The sequence below is a fragment of the Arvicanthis niloticus genome, chromosome 13, assembly GCF_011762505.2.
Source record: "Arvicanthis niloticus isolate mArvNil1 chromosome 13, mArvNil1.pat.X, whole genome shotgun sequence".
Classification (NCBI taxonomy): domain Eukaryota; kingdom Metazoa; phylum Chordata; class Mammalia; order Rodentia; family Muridae; genus Arvicanthis; species Arvicanthis niloticus.
The window spans coordinates 39,998,605-40,017,536 of NC_047670.1; the positions used below are offsets into that span (position 1 = coordinate 39,998,605).

The following is an 18,932-nucleotide window of genomic DNA, read 5'->3' on the forward strand; positions in this document are numbered from 1 at the left end:
TAATGATATGTGGTGTGTACACAGTATGAAATACTATTCAGTTGTAAAGAAAAATAAACTCATGAAATCTGAAGGCAAATGAATAGAACTAGGAAACAAAAATGATATTGAGTGAGATAAGCCAGGCCCAGAAAGACAAACACTGCATGTTCTTGAGCCTCCCAGAGCCAAGTCTTCAGATGAGAGTACATGTCCTGGAGCAACTACAGAGACCAGGAGAGTAAAGGGGCCACCACGGGAGGGGCCACGGGAGGGTGGGAGCAGAGAGCAGTAGGAGAAGAATACAGAAGGAGACAGCAGGGTACAAGTGATCTGATAGGGGAAATGGAGAAAAGGGGGGGGGCTCTAATTAGAAAGGAGAAGAAAAATAAGCACAGAAGGAAGGAGGATAAACAAGGTAATAAGAAAACATACTGAGCACAGGGACCCCAGTGGAGGAGTTAGGGGAAGGACTGAAGGAGCTGAAGAGATTTGTAAACCAATAGGAAGAACATTATCAACCAACCAGTCTTCCCAACGCTCCCAAGAACTAAATCACCAACTAAAGAATACACATGGAGGTACCCATGGCTCCAGCTGCATATGTAGCAGAGGATGCCCTTGTCTGGCATCAATGGGAGGAGAGGCCATTAGTCCTATGAAGGCTCGATGCCCCAGTGTAGGGGAATGTTAGGGTGGGGAGGTGGGAGTGGGTGGGTGGGTGGGGGAGCACCCTCATAGAAGCAGGGGATTGGTGGCATGGGGGTTTGTGAAGGGGAAACAGGGAAGGGGATAACATTTGAAATCTAAATAAATAAAATAACCAATAAAAAAGTAATCATACTATTAACTATCTACCTAAAAATATCCCCAATTTATTTCTGATGTATTTCAAAGTTACTGACACCAGTAACTTTTACCCAAAACAACTCAAAATGCACACAGTTAAGTACAAGTAACACCTGTATTCTTTTATATAGAGGAAAATGTCTAAATCTTTAGCATGCTATTTGAGGATTTTTTTTTTTTTTTTTTTTAGACATGGTAACGGCATGGCATAGCTGTTAAACTCATAAACTCAAAAGTAGCAATGGGTACCTACCTGCACAAGACCAAGCAAGACCTTAGCCCAGCAACATTCCACAGGGATGGAGAAGGGGCCTGTAAGACCCCACCCTCTTTAAAACACTGTAGGCTGTTAATGCTGCTGAGGAGGGGGTAGCCTCAGGAAGGTTTCCCTTTTTCAAGTTAATAATCCCATACTCGTGCAAACAACCCTAATCACATGCAGCAAAGCATCAAACAAACAAACAAATGATGAATGAGAAGTTGTTCGGAAGAAGGGACTTGGAAGGGGTGGATTAAAAGGGACAATGGGGGGGGGGGGAGGTGGAATCTGACCTGAGTATATTATTTATATAATTGTGAATGAATAGTACATCTTAAAAAGAGAAAGAACCGGTAGCATCTTTATTCCCACCAGCCTAAAGCATGCACTCAAATCACCACTCTTGTGTATGTCATGGTGCCATATCTCAAATGTATCCAGAACTGAAGCCAGACTTGGGGGAAGTTTTAGGCTTCTGCAAGTTGCTGTAAAAATGACAGGCTCCCATAGAGAGCAGACAGGGGCATCTTGGCTTCCAAATCCCAAGTTGACCTGGGATTATTCAGCTCCATCTTCAGCCCACACTCCTTCAGCAGTTCATAAGTAATGGCCAAGCCCTCCCCCTGGAGTGGGGCAAGAAGCTGAGGTTGGAGTGTGAAGGGGATGTTCCAGGGATACTTGAAGTTTGGCTGTAGGATGTTCTTCACCTAGAACAAAAATTATCAAATAGGGCAAACCAGGCTCTGACCCCAGGGTGAGAAATCTTCTGTCCCAACACCCAGGAGCCACACAGGATAAAGAACTAGTAAGGAAGACCTAAAGCACTATGCATTGTCTTCTCACCTACAACACAATATGGCCTATGCTACACAAGAGTGTTATCCGCATGTGTGTGTACACATGTATGCCTATGGCTATACACACTTTTGTATTTAGAGACAAATATATAGGGGGAGAAAAGGCAATTTGCAAACGGTAACCGTAAACAAAGGGTGTGACTGACTTGTATCCCTTACTTCTTACAAAGATGTCTTCTTAGACAGATAACTTAGACCTAGTGGGCCTTGCTCCCAAGGCTTCCATAAATGCAGAGATGCTCCTGATAAGGTTGAACCCAACCTGCCTGCTCCCCAGAAGGTTCCCGACTCCCCTCCTTGTAGAAACTTTATTGCTTTCTTCTAGAATGTTCTTTCTGTTCCTGCTTTCCTTTTCCCCCCTCCATGGACTGCCAGCCCCTGGGGGTTTCTTACCAGCTCTCGTTGATGCAGGAGGAGCTGCATCTCCATAGACTGGGCAAGCAGGTTGAGTTGGGTATCGCTCAGCACTGTGGGGAGGAAAATGTATTTTCTTCTTACTATGAACTAGGAAATCCAATGAGAGGAAAACTCTGAGACACAGGAATATGTCCCATTAGACTTGAAGGTCAAATTAAAGGTGGTCTGCCCTTGAGATGGACTCCCAGCTCATAAGCGACATGACCCAAAGCCAGAAAGTCTAAGGCCTGAGGCAGGAATCACCTTCCACCAAGGATGTGTTAGGTGACTGGCAACTGCTCACTTTGTAGACCTCAGACTCCATCTGGTCCATGCACTGTTATCACGCTGAGCCTTGCTGGCATTAGAGACAAGGGGTGATGTAAGAATAGCCATGATAACCCAAAGGCTCTGGGGAGGTGGCATCTGAAACAGCCTTCTGAGGACCAACATGAGGACTCTCCCCCCACACTCCCCTCAAATCGTCCTTACCCATGAGGGCTTGAAGGAGATAAAGAATGAGGTCCTTTAGGTCAATCCACGGGGGGCTTGAGTCCTTTCGCAGCTCATGTAGGATTATGCCACCTGGGCCATCCATATGCCCCAACTGATCCAACTCCAGCTACAAAAGACGGGTGTTCTGTTAATAACATCATTCCCAGTGCTGGGGACAGGATGGCTTTATACATGCTGAGTAAGTACGTTACCACAAAGCTACACTCGGCCTCCTTTACCCTTCATTTTCTTTATTCATGTGACAGGGTCTCAGGCTGGTGCCCAAGCCAGCTTCGAACTCAACTATGTAGTCCAGAAAGACCTTGAACTTTCGACTTTCCTTCAAGTAGCTTCAGCTTCCCATATCTGGCTCAAAACTATTCTTGTGTAATGTGCCTATTTCCAGAGGAGCTAAGCACCTCCCCCATGGGGATTCTGAGCAGAACCAGGGGGCCACACTCACTAACCCTCTACATTGTGCATGGAGCCAGAGTCCCCAACCTTTGACATCTTTCTCAGCCTCCTCAGCATCATATACAATCCTCCTCCCTCATGTATCTTGGCATCCCCCTCTCCCAAACTGACCGTTACAGGCTTGATCCTCTCTAGGCAGCTATGGAACTCTCACCATGTTCATCAGGTCATACAGCACCTCCCTGTCACTGAGCATGTGCAGGAGACTGGAGAACACAACATCTTGAACATCCTTGGAGAGCATAGCCAGTAGCTCGGTTTTTAGGGAAACTTCATTTTGCAGGCATTTGAAATCTGCTCGCAGACAGCAACACCCATCAGAAAGTGAGGGCAATTCTTCGATTAAATATCCCTGGGGTGGTAAGTCCTTCATTACCATTTCCAGGAGCTAAAAATGTCTCCAGTGACAGCCTACTTGAGCCCCTGGAAGGCAACTATCATGTAGCTAGAAGCCAGGCAGCATTAGCACTCTGAAAGGAGAGGACACAGTACTGAGGGTAGAGATGGAAATCTGAACACTGGTTATTGCAAGCGGAAGAAAAATAACCACGTATTCATTTCTGGGATATGTCAGGAATGAAATGTACTGTTGGGCTCTGGTGATAGCAATCCTTAGTGTTCATGATCAGTTTCCATGTGCGGGGATGTGGTGAGGAGTCAACACGTTTGTGATTCTTAGGCACCTGGCACATAAGAGCTACACTTACTGGTAAGTATCTCTGAAGTCTATAAAGAATTAGCCAAGTACTGCATTTGAGGATGTTCTGGCTCTTCCAAATGTCTCACGGGTGATCCGTGGCAGTGGGAGGGTACCACAGTGAAAGCATCAAAGTACATCTGTCTGACTCTTTCACAAGTGCCCATGCTGAAGCAATACCTGATCCCCAGTTTGTCGTCACTGAACGTCAGTGCACACAACTGCACAGGCGTGAATTGAACTAACAAAAAGAAAATGTGAAAGTATATCTTCATTTTCTGAATTCCAAAGAAAGTTCTCATTTGAGTTCCGAGCCTATGGTTTCCCACTAGAAGCCTGGGTTTCCTCTTCAAACACACACACACACACACACACACACACACACACACACACACTCACCTAGATGGACAGGCTCCTCTATACTTCCTAGAAAGAGAAACACAAGCTGTTACCTTTCTTCATGAGACACACATAGGAGAGTCTCTCCTACCATCTCCTCCCTCCTGCCCCACACCCAGTCTATGCCTTCACCACATTGGCCTTCCATAAATTTTCCCATCCCACAGGAACCAGAGCCAGGGCTAGTAGCATCACCCAGATCTCCACCCTCAACCCCACCAGACACTCACCAATTGGAGGAATGTCATTTATCCACAAGCCTAGAAAGAGATGATATATTGGCCCACCCAAGAATTAGTATCTGTCCTTATGTCCCCTATATCTTCCCCCATTTTTTCCTACCCCTCTCCCCACCCAACCCCTTATGCTGAAGACCAGATCTCAAGACCTTGGGTGAAGACAATTAGGTGGGTTTTTGTTATTCAGTTGTCTGCATGAGGAAGCAGGTTGGACTTTCATCGCCCAGGAACTACTTACTCACCTAGTCGTCTTGTTGAATATGGCTCTGGAAAGAGAAAGTACAGGGTTTACTCCCCAAGACTCACTCTCTCCATTCCTCCCCTGACCTCTGACCTTCCCAACTCCTCCATCCGTCCTTGCTTTTCACCTTGCAATTCTCCTCTTATGAGAAACTTCCTATGCTAAACCCATCCCCAGGCAGATCTCTGTTCAACAGTGTCATACCTGTCTCAATGCTTAGATCATCAGATGGTGGCAGGTCAATTCTCATGGGCTGGGCAGCAAAACCACACCTAGGTACCATATTAAATATGCTGGGAAAGGTCTTCTTCTTAGCATTACCAGAAAGGAGAATGGCTGAAGGGAAAAGAAACTCAAGTTAGGGGAGGTGAGGTTACACCAGCTAGAGTTCTTCCCACACCCCACTTGGGGACTCCCAGACCAAAGTGCAGTCAACCTAAGAACCTGTGTGTCCTGTGCTTTCACAGGTGCCCTGAAACTTGCATTTTATTATGTTTGTTTATTTATTGTGTGTGCATGTGCATGTGTCTCTTGGAGCACCTACAGAGTCAAGGGACAACTTTGGAAGTCAGTTATCTCCTTCCAACATGTGGGCCACAGAGTTCTGAAGAACTCAAGTCATGAGGCCTGGCAGCAAGCACTTTTACGAGCTAATCCATCTCACCAGCCTGAAACTTGGATCTTAAATAAGCACTTTAGGTCACCATTACACCCTCTGACATTCAAGAATTACTCCATGAGGGCTGGAGAGATAGATCAACAGTTAAGAGTCATGCAGCTCTTGCAAAGAACCAAAATTCAGTTCAAGAACCCACACGACAGCGCCCTCCTCTGGTCTCCACGGACCCTGCATGCACTTGGTCCGCTTAGGCGCAGGCAAAACACAAATGCGCACACAATAAAAACAACCAAATAAATACTCCATGAGGTAAAGCAGACGGGTTTCCTCCTGCCCTGACATACAGGTCTCTTGTTAGCCTTCAGTTACTAGCTGGCCTTTCTTTATCTACTCTCAATCTGGTGATTTTGCATTGTTTTGCATTCACATTCACAGAGTGGTGCTGAGGTCTAAAACTTGCCTAACAACAAAATTCAAGCATTTGGCCCACGAAATGAGCCTGTGAAGAAAACAAAGATGACAACATTTAACGTGTGAACTAAAGGAAGTTAAAACAAAAAGCAAACCTCAAAGAGTGTCTGCAAGTCACATACTGGGCACTAGGGGGCGAGCAGGGCATCTTGTTTACAGAATCAGGTATGGAAGGGAATCAACAGGGACAATGTGCTGACCGGCAAGCACAAATTTAGTCCTCATAACAGACCAAACAGACTTAATAATTGCCTTATCGCTGCCCAGCAGCTTCAATGAAAACTAGTCTTCTCGTGTGTAAGGGGGAAGCGACGGTGTTGCTTCTTTCCCAAGCTGACATGAAGAAAGGAGGTAGAGTAAGTGACCGGCAATACTACATCCGGCTCCAATCTGTCTTCACTGCTTCAGTTCACTGAGCACTTTGCCTGACCTGACAATAACTGGGCTCTGCATCTTCAGAACCCCTCATCCCAGAGCCTCCTCCCACCATTGCCTCTTCTCACTCACCTAGTCAGCTCCCCTAACTGTCCTCTACTTGGGGCCTCACTTGCTCTCCTTCCGTGCACACCTCAACCTATAGAGTTTATCCGCCAGAAAACACTCCACCCCCACCCCCCAGATTCAGCCTCCACAAGCATGGCCTTGGTTCTCTGGGTACAACAACATCTGATCTAATCCCACCGTTTACTTTTTGTTTTGCTGTTAATATTTTGTGTAAAGGGTTTATTTTTTTTTCCCCTCTATAAATGAAAACATTTACAGTAAGGTCATCTCCCCCAGACATTTTAAAGGCATCTCCAACCTTGTTCCCATTTCCCATCCTATGACCCAATCAAGGGTGCTCTAAGAACGTGAACAATTTCTCTAGACGCCATCAGCCACTAACTGTACTTACTACATTGGAGAGCCCAGCTTCTTTGTCTCTTGCCGATGACTAGAGAATAGGCTCCAGGACTTTGCCTTGACCAGAAACTACAAGGTAGATACTGCAGAAATGCATGTGGATACACACACACACACACACATGTGTGTGGGGGGGTGTACATATGTGTGCAAAGCATGTGGGGGCGTGCATGTGCGCGCACACACACACCTATAGGGCATCCCCTCCTCTCTGAGGAGCTGCCCTCCACACTGAGGAATAACTTGGGGCTCTGAGACCTACTCATATTCTGGCACTCATATCACACACAGCTCCATGCCTAATACAAACACTCAGGCCCCATGGCAGACTGAATGTATGTGTATGGGGGGGGTGATGTGTGTATGTTGTGTGTGGTGTGTGTATTGGGGGGGGGTGGTACATCTCAAGGTGAGAGTCTCGGGGAAAAAAATCCTATACTATGTTCAGGCATTCTGTCTACAGTTTTCAACTGACGTTACGTTGTGCTCCTGTTATTTTAAGGTGCTTTAATGTGAGTTTATGGGTCACCTGGTCAACCTGGCAGCTCCCTACTGTGCTTCTGAGCGTGGCAGGACCTTGAATGGCTAGACATGAATGCTTAGAGATGGCTGGGACTAGCCTGGACTTCACCCAGCTAAAGCTACCTCCATTTGAACACTCCAAGTCAGATCCCTTCTTATGCAGGAGGCTACCTCTGCAACTACAGCTAGCAGTATTTGAGCTTGGCCATGCTTAGAGGTGACTGAAAACTGAACATGTGCCTGAGACAGTGAGGAGTAACCCTGGCCTGTAGTCAGGAGAGAAGAGGAGGTCCATGCCTTTGGACACCCCATCCTCACCAAGCCCCCACTGATGCTCACCGCAAGTGTTATTCTCAATGACCAGTTGTTTCTTCTTGTAGGCCAACACCGCGCCCTTTAGGATAGGTACTGAATCCGTTCTGTCCCTTTGCCACTGTCCCTGGGCTTGACCCTGGAGAGATAAAACATTTCTAGGGATTTATAGCTCTTTGTCTCATTGCACCATTAAAAATGTTTACTTTTAATCCAAAATATATATGCCTGTAATTTACAAGTCAAATAAATCTAGAAAGCTCATGAGAAAACACTAGCATTCCCTTCCCTCTCCTCCCTCCTGGTCCCCATGTCCAGTTGCTGCTTCTCTCCCTTGTATGACAATATTTACCTACACTGAAATTTGGGAGGTGTGCCTAGAGAGGCCTAGAGCTTGAATTCAGAGCACCGTGGATGCCAGGCTAGTATTTACCACTGAGCCATAGCAGCAGAGCTACTGCAATGTCTTAAGTTTTCCAAACTAGGTATATGATTTATTGTCTCCTCCTAATGTTGGGGTTTCATTCTAATTCATCCATATTCATATCTGGGTTTCTACGTAGGTCTGTATTCTCTGCTAGCTGTTGGTAAAGACTGCTTCTCCTCATTCCAGATCTTATCTCAATCAGTCAATGTGGTGTCTTCTATTGTTGAGGTTTCATTCTGACTCACCCATATTCCCACTTGAGTTTCTACATAGGTCTGTATTCTCTGCTAGCTGTTGGGAGAGACTGCATCTCCTCATTCCAGATCTAAACTCCATCAGTCTATTTAACGTCTTCTGTATCTCCTGTCCTGTTACTCGTTATCTCCTTGGGAGCCTAGAGGTACCATCTACCGAACTCATCAGCCTCGCAGGGTGTGAGAGAGGACATGAAGCATTTGTCTTTCAGGGCCTGGATTACCTCATTCAGGATTATTATTTCCAGCTACATACACTTTCATGAAAGTTTCATAATTTCACACATCTTTGCAGGTAAATAAAATTTCATTGTGTTTATTGCCACATTTTCATTGCATACATCAAGACATACCTTTATGTACCTTTACGTATATAAGTGTTTGATTTATGAAGCTAAGTATACCCATGCTTGGTGAAAATATGATGTCTTAGTTAGGGTTTCTGATGCTGTGAAGAGACACCAGGACCAAGGCAACTCTTATAAAGGCAACTATTGAAGTAGTGCTGGCTTACAGATTCAAAGGTTTACTCCTCTAGCATCATAGCAGGACATATGGCAGCATCCAGGTAGAAACAGAGCTGAAGGAGTCTGGAGTTCTATATCTTGATCCAAAGGCACCCAAGAGAAGACTATCTTCCAGGCAGCTAGGAGGAGGGTCTCAAAGCCCACCCCCACAGTGACACACTTCCTCCAACAAGGCCACATCTACTCCAACAAGGCTATATCTCCTAATAGTGCCACTCCATGGGCCAAGCATATTCAAACCACCACATGCATTTAGGATTATAATGTCTTTGTGTTGGACTGCTCTCTTGATCTGTGTGGACTGACATTCTTTCTTCTGATTATTTTTGGATTCAAGTCTATTTCATTGGATTTTACTATAGCAATTGCTGTCAGTCTACTTCTATTGTGCTTTGAATATCTTTGCCTAACCTTTTACCCTAAGACAGTTTCTATCTTTGGTGATTGAGGTATGCTCCTTGGAGACAGAAAATTGGTCCTGCGTTTTTAAATTTAGACTGCTAATATGTGTCTTTTGATTAGGGAGTTTAAACCACTAAGTTTATTGATTTCTGCCACTTTGTTTACTTTTATGGTGTTTGTGGTCCTTTGTTTAATCACTGACTTAATGTTAGTGCTGCTTGTACATCTTACGCTTTGCTTCATGCACAAATATTCTTTTTAGTCTCCGCTGCATGGCTAGCCTCGTGATCATAAATTCTTTCACATGTTTATTGTGGAAAGGTTTTCTTTCTCCTTTGATTATGACTGACAGTTCTGCTGGGTATAATTGCCCAGGGTGGCATTTGTATTCTTTTAGGGCTTGAAGTATATTCATTTGAGCTTTTCTTGGTTTTAAAGTCACCATAGAGAAAGTGGCTGTTATTTTGACAAGCCTGACTTCATATGGGACTTGGTCATACATCATGTAAATCACAAATACTTGAAGGTATTTAAATCTTGCCCCTTTAAACATTTATTACCATAGCCAGGCATGGTGAAACATATCTACAATCCTAGCATTTGGAAAGTGAAAGCAAGAGGGCCAAGAGTTCAAAGTCAGCCTTAGGTCCATAGTCAGTTGAAGGCAATCTAGGCTATGTAAGACCACATCTCAAAAAATATCTGTTATCAGATGATCATAAAACATAGATTAACAGGTACAATTTAGTAAAGGTGTTCCTGTGTTTTTCCAACAATGAAACTGTGTGTGTAGATAATGCAGAATCCTGACATTTCTATTTCTACAGCATCAATTGTTTACTCAAAACATGGTACCAAATAATAACACCTAGTCTGGAATTTATTAATATACACTGATCCTATGTTTTAAAGCATTGTAAACAAGGGTATTGGAATATAATCTAAGATCAAAAGTTAGCATATACTACACATGAGCAGTGGAAAATAATGACCCCATCCTTCTGACCCCTAGAAACTGGTCCCCAGAATCCCCCAAGAAGCAAGAGTACAGTAGCTGGACTAGCTTTCTTGCCCCCATCCCATACCTTGACAAACTGAGGGATGAGCGCTTTGGCTGAAAGGCCGATACTGCTGCTGCCTTCCAGCACGGTACCCTTGATCACTTCAAAGGCCTCTGTCACCACATACAGCCTGTTCTTTCCCAGCCGGCAATTCGTCACAAATGATGGCTCCTGACCCAACAGTTTCCTGAAGATGTAAGTAAACAAAAATGAAAAGATCCAAATAGCTAATTTCATAGAAACAGAGACCAAATCATGAACAAATAAACAAACAACAGAAAATGTGAACCAGCCTTTAAAAACTAAAGAGATTGAGTCAGCTTCAGTCTGGGGATGTGGCTCAATCAAGAAAGTGCCGGCCACGGGGGGTGTGAGGACATAAATTTAGGTCCCCAGATAACATGTGGTTATAGTTGATAATATGCTACATGTGCTTGAAATCTGCTAAGACAGTAGGCAGTAAATGTTCTTGCCATAAAAATAGCAGTTACTGCCGGGCAGTGGTGGCACACGCCCTTAATCCCAGCACTTGGGAGGCAGAGGCAGGTTGTATTTCTGAGTTCGAGGCCAGCCTGGTCTACAAAGTGAGATCCAGGACAGCCAGGGCTACACTGAGAAACCCTGTCTCAAAAACCCAAAAAAGTAAAAAAAATAAAATAAAAAAAATAGCAGTTACTGAGCTGGCAAGACGGCTGAGCAGGTAGAAGTGGTTGCTGCAGGCCCTGAGGACCTGAGTTTGATTCTCAGATACACACAGCAAAAGGAGACATCTGACTCTCTGCAAGTTGTCCTCTGACTTCCACATGTGAGTCATGGCATGCATGCATATGCATGTACACACACAAAGAGAGAGAGGGAGAGAGAGAGAGAGAGAGAGAGACAGAGAGAGAGAGAGAGAGAGAGAGAATAATAAATGTAATAAAATATTTTAAACAATGGTTACCAGAGGCAGTGATAATATGTTAGAGACTTACATGCTTATGTCACACCAAAATGCTACACATGAGACATGAATTTCTACTTCTAAATTATATACCGAGAGAGATGTGATTAAAAAGTCAATCTAAATCCCTAAGCACTGGGATGTTGATTGCCTAAAGTGATTGTTACAATCTCTGGCATATTTTAATCAATATTCTAACCTTCACTTCTACTGCTTTGTTTTTCATTACATGCCCATCCTCTGTACAATGAACAGAAAGTTCTAGCATACCAGAACCTTTGTCTGTCTGTCTTGTTTTTCTATTCCCGTCCCATTAATAGAACAGTAATGGATAATTCCACCCTAATGGGTATTATTAGTGAACAATACATCATTATTTCAACAATTTTTTTATGTAGAATAAATTGAGTTGTCATCCACCCCAGCAACAGAACCTGTTTACTGCCTCTCTGTCTATAAGAACACATCCTGAAACTCGTCTGAGCCGTCCTTTACCCACCCCAGTGACCTTGCCTGTTTTGAAGACTTTCCAGTTTTGAATCTGGGATGCTCGTACTCTGAACCTCGATGTCATATCCACAGGACTGAGCAAACTCTGCGGATGCACCTCCTTCTGCAATGGCTTTGACATCCACGTTAGCCTTCAGTTTCTGGGATACGGTGTGTTTGAGGGGGATGGGAGCTGACACTTCAGGCTCTGAAGAAGAAAACGCACACAAGTTTAGATCAGAATTCACTGTGGAACAGCTGTTCTGGAGAATGGGAGAAATAAGGCTAGTTCCCCTCCTCATTTAAATCTTAGGCAAGAAGCTAGCTAATAATAAATATTTGAAATGTAAATTACCACAGAGGGCAAATTCTGGAACCCATGCAAGCATGGTCTTCATTCTAAGAAAGAAAAGTATCATTTGTGCAGTGTCTAGAAGTCCCTGGGGAAGCATCTTTCCAAGGAGAGAATCCAGCCCCAGGGTATCTTGCTGACATAGAAAAACACCTGGGACTTGAGGATAGACTGACCTCAGTCTGGCTCTTAACTCTACCAGTTTGAACTATGTAACTTTCGACATGTTTAAGGAACCTTGATTACTTTTTGTGAGCTGTGTATCATATCTCTATTTAAAGGGACTCTTGAAAGTCTTCTAAGACCAAATGCATGGATGAGTGGACTCCTAAAGGGCCTTCCTTGTCCTCTGCCTTTAAGCAGAATGGCTCACGAGCTGCCTGTCTGAGCACCTCATGGACTCTGGGAAGCTGCAGACTGAAAATGCTGATTTTCACATTTCTCTGCCCCTCGACTGACAATACCTGGGACAGGAAAATTGGGCTCCAAGATCTTCAGAAGGGAATATCCAACTGGAGTATCTTCGGATTTAAAAAACAGTGACTGGGGAGACTTCTGAAGTATGTCAAACTGGCGGAATTTGGTTGCATCTGACAGGCGTGTGACAGGCCTCAGATCTTTTCCTTGAAGCTTTTTGACCACATCCTTGCTAACCCAGTCAAATGTGTAGGACATGTTGCTAGGATCAGATAGAAGGAAGCACAAAGTTTAGATGAGAAAAGAAAGAGTGTAACTGACTCTCAGTGATTTGTGATGTTTTTCATAAGCCACCGATATGTGGGAGAACCCCCAAATCAGCACACAGCAGAAATATATACAGCCAAGTTATCCAGGGACTATTCCAAAAAGCCAGAATACAGACTTGACCTAGATGGCCACCAGAAGATGAATGGGTGCAAGGGCTGGAGAGATGGCTCAGAGGTTAACAGAGAACCCCGGTTCAATTCCCAGCTCTTACATGATGGATCACAACTATCTGTAATTCCATTTCCAGGGGACCCTACAACCTCTTTTGACTTCATCAGGCACCAGGCACATATGTGCTATACAGACATACTTGCAGGTAAGACATCCATACACATAAAAATAAATAATTTTTTACAAGATGAATGGAGAAAGAAAATGTGGTATAGATGCACGATTACATTTTATTCATCCATCAACTGTAAAATTACACCATGTACAGGAAAACAGATGGAATTCAGGATCATCATGCCAAATAGACTAAACTCTGAAACACAGATATCCCATGCTTTTTGTATACACATATACTATATCATATATATATACATATATATATATATACATAAATACACATATATAAAATAAGTATATATAAATTAAGAAATAAGAAAGGGCTACTTTTCAGAAAGATAGGGCCTTTGGGTGGATCAGGAGAACAAGAATAATAATGGGTGAACATGACGAACTATATAATATGTTGTGTGAGAATGTCATAATAAAACCCATTATTTCATGCTAATTTAAAATAACAATAAATACAAAAAGAAGAAATCAGAGAGCTAATGACTTGGATAGACATTTCCATAAATAATGCAATCAGTTACTTATCTAGTGGATTGGAATCCTTCCTTAGTATGTATAAGGACCTGAGTTCAAGACCCAGTGCTACCAAAAAGAAATACAAATAACCAATTAGTATACATAAAGACAATGTCACCACTAATCATAAAAAAATGTTGATCAAAACCACAATGAGGCATTATATCTCCCAGGATGCTGTTACAAAAAATATAAAGGCAATGGCTGTTGGTATTAATGTTAAAAATGAAACCAGGTACACTGAAAGAATGTAAAATATCTCCTCTACAGAAATCAACTAGGTTTCTCAAAAAGCTTAGGAATAGAACTGAGGATCCAATAGGATTGGAGATATGGGGATAGGAGTACTGCCTGCTCTTCCAGAGGTCCTAAGTTCAATTCCCATCAACCACAGGGTGGCTCACAACCATCTGTAATGGGATCCAATGCCCTCTTTTGGTGTGTCTGAGGACAGCAACAGTGTGCTCGCACACATAAAATAAAAATAAATTTAAAAAAAGAATAGAATTGAAGACAGTATCTCAACAACACAGTAGCACATTCATGATCATTGCAGACTATTTACAAAGGCCAAACACATCAGAACAACTGAAATATCTGTCAATAGAATGAGGAAAATATGACATCTTGCTGTGGACTATTACCAGCCTTAAAGGAAAAGAAATTCTACAAAATGCAATAATTTGATAAATCTTGAGGATGCTGAACTATATGTCAGTCAAAAACAAACACACATGATTCTACTTATATGAATCATTTCAAACTCTCCAAGACCCAGAGGGTACAACAGTGTTCTACCAGAGAGAGCTCTGTAAAGAAGGAGAAAGGCAATGTTGTTAGTCAATCTGCTTAGTGTTTCCTTTACACAGATGAGGCAACTGCATATCTGCTAGGAAGGTTTGGATCTGTACTCTGTTGAAGGCAGATCTCATGCTGTGGATTTTACCACAGTATACTGAATATTATAGAAAACATTTTCCACACATACAGTCATAATTTTATATAACTGGGTTTTCTAGTCTCTGAATAGATATCAAAATCTGCATATGACCACAAACTCCCGGGAACATTTAAGTTGTCTCTAGAATACTTAAAATGCTATTGGATTAGTAACTTTTTAAAAGTTCTATGAAAAACTACCTGACATAAAGGACTTAATGGAGAAGAGACTAATTTTGATACAGAGTTTCAAAAGGGCAGTCCCTTGAGCCCTGTGCATTCTGACAGAGCATCATCTGGGCTGGGAACTGAACTGAGGTCCTTTGGAAGAGCATCAAGAGCAGGTCTTAGCTGCTGAACTATTTCTCTGGCCCCTAAATATTTTCCTTTTATAAACATACATATATGTGTGATATGTATGCATGTATGTATGCATGGTTGGGTGTATGGTGGTACATATTTCTATGAACGCTCATCCATGTGTGCATGTGAAGGCCTGTGGTTGGCATTGAATTACTTGGTCAATCACTCTCCACCTTCTATACTGAGGCAAAGTCTCTTGCTGATCCTGGAAGTCTTCACCTCAGCTAGTCTGGCTAATCAGCTTGCCCCGGAGGTCTCCTCTCTATACCTCCTGTGTGCTGAGATTACAAGCTGGCACTTTGCCCACTGGGTTTTCCATGGTTCTCTAGGACTAGAAGTCTGATACTTATTGGGACAGTGGAATCTAAACCCTTTAAACCCAGTACTTGGGAGGCAGAGGCAGGTGGATCTCCAAAGTTGAGCCCAGCCTGGTCTACAGAGTGAGTTCCAGGACAGAAAAAAACTAAAAAAAAAAAAAAAAAAAAAAAAAAAAAACCTACAAAAAAAAAAAAAAAAAAAAAAAACCAAAGTCTGATCCTCATGCATATACAATGTTATACCTGCTGAACCATCTTCCCAAGCCCTTTTCTGAATATGTTCTTTCAATAGTCAGTTTATTCCAAAGCTGTGGAATCCATGAATCCATAAGGCCAATGGTACTACCAATGAGCAATATATAGTATACACACACATATACACTAAGGAGTGTATATATATATATATATATATATATATATATATATATATATATATACACACACACACACACACACACTCTCAGCAGGAAGAAGCAGGCATAGCTCTGTGAATTCAAGGCCACACCAGTCTACAAAATGAGGACAGCTAGGACTCTGTTACACAGAAAAACCCTGTCTTAAAAAAAAATTCAGCACCAAAGAATGTAAGTACTTCTGAGACTATTCATAGCAATATTCAAATAAGACATATCTGCAACTTAAGGTGAAGACTCAAGACTGCTACAGAATTTAAAAGAATTAATGATGGGTTTTATGCTAACCATAGAGAAAAGGAGGAGTGCAGAGGACCTCAGGGTTCCTAGATCAGGCAACATGATGGAGGTGGTACCGTTTCCCTGATTGTCATTTCCAAGCAGAGAAGGAAAGTGAATTCATATCTCAGCACATTGATTTTGAGAGTCAAGGAAAGATTAATCACACATACTAGCACAGGATAGTAGAAACTGTCATAGAGATAAAATGTTTGAGACAAAGGTATGTGGGTAAAAATCAAAACCTTGGTTGTGAACTTGCATATGTTAACAATACTTTGCAGAAAAGACTAAGATTAATCTGCTTAAATCACTTTCTTTACAGCAAAGAACAAGATTTCCAATGACAAGGAACTGAGTTTTGAACGATATGAATATAATAAGATGGAACTCTCAATAATTGTGACAGAGTCCTCATGGGACTACTTTCAGTTATGTCCCCAACACCAAACCTGAACAGTGATGTGTCAGAGACCAGCCTTTGCCCTTCCACGCTCTCATGAGCTCTCCACTAATTCTCTTATGGACAACATAAGAAGTGCTTCCTTCCCTGCAGGTCACATTACTTAGGAAAACCCATCAACTCATTTCGCAAACCAGCCTGAAGAACTCTGTCTCTGACCACACAGCCTCCTCTCCTCATTTAGTCCCTCATCCCCATCAGCACTTACCAGGCAGAAGCCGGTGTTTCTCCCCTAGAGGAAGTACGACTGAATGTGACTCCTTAGTCCTTGGACCTTCTAATCCAAGTATAACCTGTACGAACTCCAGGACCAAATCAACGTGATCCTCTTTACTATGTCTCCTTCCTTTTAGCAGGTCTGAGTCAATTTTCAATGCAGTATTCTGGCCAGGTGAGCACAGGGATGAACTCTTTTCTCCAGGAACTAAGCTCTGAGCTCAGAACCAGTGTTCAAAGCCACCATCCAAAAGAGTGGGGATCAGCATCAAAGAGCATTTGTAGGTGCACCTAGAAGGCTCTCCCGGCTCAGAGGAGGGAGGATTCTTAGGAAACTCTCTCTCTTCACAAAGAAAACCAGCTGAACAAGTCTGATTCATGATTGTCAAGAAGTGGGGTTGGAAGGATTCACACACCTCTGGGTGTGACGTGTGTTGGGTGTGACATGTGACTGCAATGGGAAGATAGGGTTTTGCTGACACTGCAATGTGGTGTCATTCATTGCCATAACCAATGCCTGACAGAAAGCAACTCCAAGAAGGAAAGGTTTATTCAGTTGGGTTTAAGTACAGAACTTAACCTCACAAACAAGTTAAGCACCAAAATATTAATTCACTAGAGAAAAACAAAATCAAGTTTACATTTTAAAAACTTGAAACTCACTAGAAATCACAAGACATAATTTTGAGAATCTAGTTACATTTTGATTAAGAAAAGGGTTTTTTTCATTTAATTTATTTTTTAAGTTTTTCTTTTCTTTTAAAGATTTATTTGTCACTCCTCTTCAGACACACCAGAAGAGTCACCAGATTCCATTACAGATACTTGTGGTTGCTGGGAATTGAAATCAGGACCCCTGGCCAAGCAATCAGTCCTCTTAACCTCTGAACCATCTCTCCAGCCCCAAAAGTTTGTTGTTGTTGTTGTTGTTGTTGTTTTAAGATAAGTACTTTTTTTTTCATCAATGATGTAATGACAATGACTCTCATGCAAATATTGATAGAAAAAAAAACATGACAACATTTCTGTTAGTAGTAGTATATACCAAAATTCCCAAGAAAGTTAATATCATAAGCTTTTAATTCCTCATATACAAATATGCTTTAATAAAATAATAAAAAATAACAAATATTTAGGTATAAATATTCATTAGGGCATAATTCAAAATACTAAAGAACTTCCTAGATAATGTAATAACACACACCTTTAATCCCAGCACTTAGAGACAAATGGTAGACTCAGGAAGTGCTCTGTAAGGTTAAAGCCAACATGGTTCTACATAGTAAGTTCCAGACCAGCCATAGTTACATAGTGAAACATGGTCTCAAATACACACACACACACACACACACACACACATACACACACATACACAAAGCAAGAGGACCTAAACTGTGAACACAAACTTAACTATGAAGTTAAATACTAAACCTATATAACCCACTTTCTAAAATAAGTTAAATCTAAGAAAGAAACCAGATATCCAATAGTAGGTCCAATATTGTGGGTTTAACGGGACTCAGTGAAGTTCATACATATTTCTGTTCAACTGTATCCGAAACCCACCTTGCTCTCTCATAAGAAGGTACAGAGCTTTACTTCACACACACACACACACACACACACACACACACACACACACACACACAAACCCTAATTGTCTTGTTGAACCCAGTAAAGACCAAAAGAAAAGAAAATAGAAGAATAGAAGGAAGACAAGAGGCATCAATATTCCAAAGATGGAGGCACATAAATTGCATGAATGAAGAACCCTTGGGAGGGTCAGGGACTGGGGTAGAAATGAGCTGCTTCCTCACCGTGGAGGAGTGGTTGGAAATGTGTGAACAGCTCCCTCAATTCTCAGACCTCCCTCTCCAGTTCTGAAGCCAAGCAGCTATCTTTGCCCACCTTGAAAAAGTGTTCCCGGTGAATTTGGTGAGAACTGTTACACTAATAGAAGTCAGTAAGTACCATACAGCAGGAGAATGAATAAGATGGTCTGTGATGCCAAAGAAAGTAGGCAAACTCCACGAGGAGGTGGTCCTTCCTCAATGGCCTTCACGCCTGCTAATATCTAACTAACTAACATTATCCTCTAAGAAATGAGACCCTAAGATTACCTAGGAGATGGACATTGAATCAACCTAGCTGTTTCCAACTGAAACTGGGACTTAGATTCTCCCTTTGCTTGCCTCTCACAACTTGAAGACTC

General features: G+C 42.4%; 1 protein-coding gene across 1 annotated transcript; it reads right to left on the reverse strand.

Annotated features, from left to right (window-relative positions):
- Positions 1-1,386: 1,386 nt before the first annotated feature.
- Positions 1,387-17,063, reverse strand: Gsdmc (gasdermin C). The gene is given in 14 exon segments (XM_076911405.1): positions 1,387-1,568; positions 1,570-1,794; positions 2,338-2,411; positions 2,833-2,962; positions 3,464-3,603; positions 4,406-4,432; positions 4,636-4,665; positions 4,887-4,910; positions 5,090-5,221; positions 7,740-7,851; positions 10,408-10,570; positions 11,840-12,023; positions 12,632-12,846; positions 16,713-17,063. Coding segments are annotated over 13 exon segments (1,506 nt in total). The 5' UTR covers positions 12,843-12,846; positions 16,713-17,063; the 3' UTR covers positions 1,387-1,514.
- Positions 17,064-18,932: the final 1,869 nt, after the last annotated feature.